The 7,767-nt window shown below is 54.8% G+C and overlaps 2 protein-coding genes across 2 annotated transcripts; one reads left to right on the top strand and one right to left on the bottom strand.

The window, feature by feature from the left end:
- Nucleotides 1-455: 455 nt before the first annotated feature.
- On the top strand, nucleotides 456-2,144 carry CGGC5_v016854 (uncharacterized protein; the record flags this gene model as incomplete). The annotated part of the gene is made up of 1 exon (XM_066153613.1): nucleotides 456-2,144. The coding sequence occupies one exon, from the start codon at nucleotides 456-458 to the stop codon at nucleotides 2,142-2,144; it is 1,689 nt and encodes a 562-aa protein (XP_066006875.1).
- A 4,139-nt stretch (nucleotides 2,145-6,283) lies between these two features.
- Nucleotides 6,284-7,311, bottom strand: CGGC5_v016853 (uncharacterized protein; the record flags this gene model as incomplete). Its single annotated transcript, XM_066153612.1, has 4 exons — nucleotides 6,284-6,448; nucleotides 6,536-6,597; nucleotides 6,662-6,824; nucleotides 7,207-7,311. 4 exons carry the CDS (start codon nucleotides 7,309-7,311, stop codon nucleotides 6,284-6,286), a joined length of 495 nt encoding a protein of 164 aa, XP_066006849.1.
- Between the last annotated feature and the right edge of the window lie 456 nt (nucleotides 7,312-7,767).

Below are 7,767 nucleotides of genomic sequence, written 5' to 3'. Positions count from 1 at the left end.
CTTCCGGCCCGCACCCGACCGAGCCGCGGTGTTCACCACTTGCCATCTGCACAAACCTACCTAAGCACACTAGCCGGCCCGGGCAGTGCCTGCGCTGCCGATTCCAGGAGGCCCCCCGCCGTTCCTTCTCATTACGGAAGTCATCCCATGCGCCCTCCGGCCGGCGTCGTCTTTGCAGTTGTGGTTTTATCTCGGCGTTGGTTAGAGCCAGTGGATGCAACTCTCCCGTCGGGAAGGTGACGCCTCCTCGCAATTACCCTTCCCGCCCTCCCAACTTCACGTTCATCTTCTGCAATCCCATGACCCTTAGGTTTCTTCTAGTGCACCAAAGCCCACCTCAACTTCCCTCTCGCCTAAATTTTCTTGGCATCCACTGTTAATGTAATACGTGGGATACCACCAAAATTCTTAACAGCGGAAAACCCCTCAATTCTCGCCTCCAGCGCCCTCCCGCGATGGCCTCGCAGCCTCCGGCGGGCTCTGGACCGATGCCGGCCTCCTCGGCCGGCCCTGATCGAGGCTCTGGAGCCCCTCCGGAGCCGTCCCCAACCTCAAGGGCTAAACGCCGCCGCGATACCGAGGCCCAGCCAGCCCGGCCCAGCCTCGTGGGAAGCCAGCCCGACGCCTCTACGACAACCCCCTTAACGGCTAAGGGACCCTCAACTGTGAATGGGACAGCTGCTGGAGCTGTCCTTACAGCCCTTAGTGAAGAGGCCAAGCTCTACGAAGCCCGAAAGGATGTCTTTATGGCTATCGCCCAGTCTGTAGACAACGTGGTCTCTTGCTTTGAGGGGCCTAGGAAGCAGATCGCGAAGGAGGCTACAACCTACGTAGTTCAAGCCTTGAAGAGGATCATGGGGAACGGAACGGCGGCCCCGACCCCGAGCCGGAATTGGGCTAAGGTGGTAGCTTCGGCTGAATCTGCAGCTGCAGCCCCAGCCCAAGCCCCGGCCCCGGCCCCGGTCCGCACCCAAAACCCAATCCATCCCCAGGCTCAGACTCAGACTCTAGCCCAGCCAAAGGAGGACCTCCGGGTCTTTGCCCGCATCCCCGAGGAGGGCCTAACGGCTGCTAGGAAGCATGCCCCTTTTGCCCTCCGCCGGAAGGTCTGCCAGGCCCTTGGCCTGCAGCTAGCAGATATCCCACATATCTACCACATCGCAACTGGCTACTCACTGAGACCCCTGAATAAGCAGGTTCAGCAAGCCCTCCTTACGGACAAACAGAAACTAGCAGACAGTCTTGGAGCCTATAAGGTTGAGACCCCTACTAAGTGGTTCACCTATGTTGTCCCACGCTGCCCTGCTAAGCTATGGACTATCGATGGGGATACCCTCGACCCAGCTACTCTAGTTGAAGAGGAGGTCTTTGCACAGACAGGATGCAAGCCTATCCGGGCCCGCCAATCCCAACTTGGCGTGAATCCTATCACAAACGAAGTCTCTTGGATCATCTCCTTCTCTGTAGAAGTACTACCCTTCAGGCTCTTCAACCAAAGCAGCAGATCTCAGCTTATCCAGAAGAAAAAGACCCTCATCAGACATGACCCTGGTTGCCAGGGATATCATTCAAACCGGTACTGTAACCGACAGCCACTCTGTAGCAACTGCAGCAAGCCCGCAGGCTCCCATGAGACCTGGCCCTGCATAGCCAGACCGAAGTGCGCTAACTGCGCCGGCCCCTTCCAAGCCAACCATAAGGACTGCCCAGCAAGGCCCTTAGTGGTTAACGGCTCCCCCACCCTCCCAGGTCGGAAGGAACTCTCCCGGATCCGTAAAGCTGGGCAGAAGGCCTATGAGGCCCTCTATCAGAGCAGTCAGGCCGGCACCCACGCCCGCAGCACCCATCAACCTAGCAACAGCCTGACGAGCCCTCAGCCTGGCTCTAAGAGACCACGAGCCCCTACCCCTACCCAGGACTCAATCATCGTAGCGGACGTTAGCGATACAGCAAGCTCTAGCAGTATGGAAGAGGACGAGACTGAGGCTGAAGCAGACGTCTCTGACAGCAACCCTATCCTACCACCACTACCTACCCAGCATACCCCAGCTACCTCAAGCAGCAGGGTCCAGCGGGTAGCTCAGAAGCCTGATTATAACGTTATTAATGCCTACACCCACCTCGACCTCGACTCGGAGCAGTAGGCTCAGGACGGCTCCCCCACGGGTACTACGGGTCGCCCAGTGTAACGTGGGGAAGAGAAGCCCAGCTCATACAGCTCTTCTAGAGCTCTGCTGGGCAGATCAGATCGATATAGTCCTGATCCAGGAACCCTGGATAGGCTATAGAGATAAGATGCAGATTAACACACACCCAGGCTTTAACTCCTACGTACCAGTTGACTTCTGGAACAGCAGAGACACAAGGCCTAGGGTTATGACCTACACACGCAAAGGTCTAAGGCTGCAAATACAGCAACAAAGGCCTACCCAATCAAGAGATATCTTGTGGGTGAAAGTTGGCGACCTCACTATTATGAATATATATAGGCCGCCAGATGAGCCTATAAACCAAGCAACCAGCCTCCTTCTAGATTACCAACCGCCAGAGAGAGCCCTTATTGCTGGGGACCTTAACGCCCACCACTCCTCATGGGAACCTGGGTCCCCTAGCCGAAATCGAGGAGACGATATTGCAGAATGGGCGGAAGGCTACGATCTTCTGTTTATTGGGGAGGTTGGGGCCCCTACCCATACCCACGGGCATACCCTCGACCTAACCCTCTCAAATATCCCCTTTACTGAGGCTTATATCAGCCCACACCTACACCCAGGGGCTGACCACGAAGCCATCACAACAATTATTCCTATGAGTAGGGCCCAGGAACAGGGACGCCAGGCTAACCAGCTCTCAGTACCAGAGTCAGCCCTACCACGGCTGATCGACCTAGTAAAGGCTGGGGCTACAGCCTTACCTACTCTAGGGGAACTGCCCAGCCCAGCAGAGCTAGACACCCTAGCTGCCCAACTGGTCAGCCTCTTCTATACAGCTATTCAAGCTGTAGGCAAGAGACGGACTAATCAGGGTAGGGGAGCCCCCTGGTGGACAGAAGAATGCTCAGTAGCCCACCAAGCTGCTATTAAGGCTAGGCGCCAACAGGCCCAAGAACCTGGGCTGGTCATACCTCCCCCTATCCTAGAGGAACAAAAGGTCTTCTTAACAACCGTTAGAAGGGCAAAACGCGCCTACTGGACTACTAAGGTTGAAGAGGCTAAGACAGACCAAGATCTATATAAGATCATAGGCTGGCGGAAGTCAAGCCTAGCAGTTAAAGCTCCGCCTCTAATAGTAGAAGGAGAGACGATCAGCAACACCTACGACAAAGCCCAAGCCTTACGAAAGGCCTTACTCGAACGGTTTAGCGCTAGAGATGACCTACCTGGGAACCCTTTTGCTATCCCAGTGGTCACAAGGCGTCTTATACCCTGGCAGGATACAGTTAGTATAGAGGAAGTACGCCAGGCTACTCTAACAGAGACTACAACCCCTGGGACTGATAGGATTACTACAAAGTTACTACAATGCACCTGGGGTTTAGTAGCTAGGCCTATACAGCAGCTCTTCCAGGCCTGCGTACAGGTAGGCTACTTCCCTAGACCCTTCCGCAAAGCGGAGGTTGTTATGATCCAGAAACCGGGGAAAACAGACTTCTCTAAGACTGGGTCCTGGCGCCCGATATCTCTATTATCCTGCTTAGGCAAAGGCTTAGAGCGGTTGATAGCAAAAAGGATGGCCTACCTTACCATCCTAGAAGGGGTCGCCAGCCCACAGCAGGTTGGAGCCTTACCAGGGAGGGCTGCAGTCGACCTGACAACCTGCCTAACCCATGAGATAGAGAGGGCTCTAGATGCAGGGCTTACAGCCACGCTAGCAACAATGGACGTTAAGGGGGCGTTTGACTCCGTTCTACGAAACCGACTTATTATCAGGCTACGGCAGCAGGGCTGGCCAAGCAGCCTGATCAAGCTGATCTACACCTTCACCTCTAGCCGAACAGCCCGGGTCAGGCTAGAGGATACTACTACAGAGGACTTCCCTCTATCCTGTGGACTACCACAAGGCTCTCCGCTGTCACCTATCCTCTTCCTGCTCTATATAGCTGATATCCTAGCTGATGATCAGAAGCTACGGTTTGGCTATGCAGATGATATAGGCTTAGTAGCTACTAGCCCCTCGCTAGAAGAGAACGCTACAGCCCTAGGCCAGGAGATCACCAGTATCCTCAGCTGGGGAACAGAAAATAAGGTCGCCTTTGACCCAGCTAAGTGTGAGGCAATCCACTTCAGCAGAAAACATAAACAGACAACAAACCTACCCGATATCCAAGCGAGAGGCCTGACTATTAAAGCCTCAACAAAGCCTGTAAGATGGTTAGGGGTCTGGTTTGACAAGAGACTCACCTTCCAACACCATGTAGGAATAAAGGTAGCAGCAGCAAAGAAGGTAGCCTATTTCCTACAGCACCTTACAAACACAAAAGGGGGGCTCCCAGCAGCTGCAGTCCGAAAAGCAGCTATTGCTTGCGCCCTCCCGATAGCCTTATATGGAGCGGAAACCTGGTATGCAGGCCTGACTAAGCCAGCTCTAAGCAGCAACAACAGTACTAGTAGCAGTACTGCTTCACAGATAGCTACAGTTGGCACAGGGCAGAAGGGTCTAGCCTGTAGAGTCGGAAGAGTTCTTACAGCAGCAGCAAGGGCTATCCTACCTGTCTGGAGGACCACACCAACCAGTGCCCTCATCCGAGATGCTGGCCTACCTACAGCAGAGGTAGCCCTCGAGGCAGCGCGACTACGCTTCGCTACACGCCTACAGAAGGTTGACCAACAACATCCCTTGGTCCCAAGGCTTCTACAGCCAGGGCGGCAGCAGACCAGGCTCCAAAGGACAGCTGGCCTCTTACCTAAGTGCCCAAGGCCAGCACTTCTACAGCCGCAATACCTCCCAGGGTCCTATAACCTTATAGTTACACAGACGAAGGAAGTAGCAGCCAGGATCTTCCAGGCCTGGCTCAAGACGGTGCCAAAAGAGCATACTATCATCTACTCAGATGGCTCTAAAGCCCCTGATGGCGCTACAGGATTTGGCTTTGTCATCTACCGTAAGAATAAACGCATAGCCCAGGGCTGCGGACGCCTCGGCATAGCAGAAGTATTTGATGGCGAGGCCGAAGGGGCGAGGGCAGGGCTCCGACGGGCCCTCCTTACCTCCCAGGGCCAGCCTATACATATCTGTATCGACAATACCAGCGTTATCCAGGGGATCCGAGGCATGGTCCCAGACTCCTCACAAGCTGCCTTCCTTGAGATCCAAGAGGCAGTTAGGATATACAACATACAAACCCACTGGTCCCCAGGGCACCAGGGCATCAAAGGAAACGAGGAAGCAGACATCCTAGCTAAGGAGGGCACAACCCTGCCAGCCCCTAGGGGCCAACTAGCTACCCTATCAGGGATCAAACGGCTTGCTAGAGAGCGTATATACCGCCAGCATAGAAGATGGTGGAAGCAAGAGGCAACGTCCTGCCACACCCAACTAGGGCTTAAGGCTTCCCTCGCCTGCCCTCCTGAACTGACCCTGCCACGGGCGATCCTTCACCATCTCCTGGCAGCCCGTTCAGGGCATGGAGACTTCGAGCAATATCACCAACGCTTCAGCCATACAGAAGCACTACTTACCTGCTCCTGCGGGGAGGCAAAGGCAGTAGACCACCTAGTCTACTGCCGAAAGACCTTAGTGAGGCGGCTTCAGTGGCCCACCCTCCACCCTTCTAGTTCACAGGAGCCTATAGGGCCTATAGGATCTCTTGAGCAGTACTATAAGGGGCTAATTACTGATCATGAAGGCTTCCAGGCCTTTCTCTCTGTGACAGACTTCTTCCAGAAGATCTGCCCGCGGTACTAGGGACTAGGTCTTGACCTAGACCTTAGTAACAACCCCCTCCTCGTAGAGGATCGGAAGACCACAACGGAACTAGGGAACCAGCGGGAACTAGGGACGAATAGAACACATAGTAGCCCACGGGCAAGATTTGGAGGACGTTAGGAAGAGGCGTGTACTGTAGAGTATATAGCTTGAGCCGGCGACCCTCCACGCCGTATACCCCTCGGGAGGTCGGCCGCAAGGGCGGCTGCGCCCTTGCCGCCACGGCGTTAAATATAACAACAACAACAACAAATCAGGTCGAAACGCCCCTTTACAAGCTCATAGGTACTTGAAATCGGCTACCAAATTCTCAGCGTATCCTGTGACCGGCGTCTTCGAAACGTCTCTTTTCCAAAAGTCACGCATGACCAGGCTCCGATAAAAACAATTTCTGTGAGAACGTGGATGCGCCGACCCGACTTTTCTCAGACGTGATCTCAGTGCCTCCGTGGTGACATTCTCCTCTGACGTTGAAGCAGGAGAAGCCGTCATCATCCCAGTCAATCACTGCGAAATGTTCGGACTGAAGAATCTTCTCAATGTCGTGCGGCTTGGGCGACAACACAGTGTTTGCGATGTTGCATGGCCGGGTGAGGGTATCGGGGCGCACCTCGAAACAGGAGTACAGAGTAGCGCATGCATTTGCCTCCAGGTCGAGATCGGGCGAGTCTTCTACATGCGTTGACGATGTTAGAGGCGCACGAGGTTAGCGGTCTGCGTAAGGGTCTGTTCGTACCATCGGATGCGTCCCGCTTGTTACGGCCTACTTCATTGCATGAGGCGAGTGTTTGTAATGGGTTGGCATTGCCACACGGTGGATCGAAATGAGCCCCCACGCCGGTCAACGTGAGCGCGAGCGCATCGTTCGCAGCTGCGGAAGATTGCTTGGGTGTGTGGGTCTGCGATGTTAGAGACATTGATAGGGACAAAGATTCATGTCGCAAAGAGCCGAGGGGGGGGATGTTGGTTTTGGAATATATGACGAATATACGATACTGCGAGTATCCCGGCTAGGAGACTCCCCAATTCACAGGAGCGACAACTGTCTGCAGATAGTCTGCGACTATATAACATGGTAGACTGTGGTGGGCCATATGACATGCGGTATCTTGGTCGAGCGCTGGCGGGTTTTAATTCTCAGTCTCAATTGTTTGAAACTGAATTTTGATTGCGTCAAGAGGCGTGGCCGAACCTGCAGCACCTGCTATTCGCCCTTTACTTTCGATTTCAGTTGTACGAGCACGAAGCCTTCCCATTGGACTGCTCTCGAACGCCACCAACGTCTGCGTCACCGTCACGGTGACCAGGGTCCTCCGTCATATTCGTGAACTCAGCCGTAGGATACTGGCGCCCATTCATCGCCTGCATAGTGCTCATCGGGCTCATCGCGGCTAGCTGTGTGGCGCAGGCAGCGCGAGGATCAAAGCATTGGCGTTCACACCCACGGCGATATGCGAGACCCGCCGCGGGAGAGTTCCTTCAGACAGACTACGGTGGGAGGTCCAAGGATCTTTATTCGAATAGAAGCGGCCCAGGAGATTTTACTTCCGTGTCATTTCTTAGTCAGCCATCTTCTGGGTTCGTTCCTGACACAACCGAAGAAATTGCTCCCACCGATCGGGCTGCTGCCGTTATCCGTAGATGCCCTTGCTTGCTGCTGTCTGTCACCTCGCCGAAGCGCACGTTACCCGTCCACTGCCAAGCTGGACGCTTCGCACTGTGGTCGTTCTCATCCGTACTGGTCATTGACCTAGCACGTGGAGCTGTCGCGGCATCCTTACGCATGCTGGACAGCGGGGTTGTCTGCCGCAAGCCATGGCGCTTGGCGCCCTCAGTCGCGTG

Source organism: Colletotrichum fructicola (assembly GCF_000319635.2).
Source record: "Colletotrichum fructicola Nara gc5 chromosome Unknown KSG_Nara_v1_contig11, whole genome shotgun sequence".
NCBI classification, from domain to species: domain Eukaryota; kingdom Fungi; phylum Ascomycota; class Sordariomycetes; order Glomerellales; family Glomerellaceae; genus Colletotrichum; species Colletotrichum fructicola.
The sequence above is the reverse complement of the archived record's forward strand: the minus strand, read 5'-3'. Positions and strand labels throughout refer to the sequence as shown.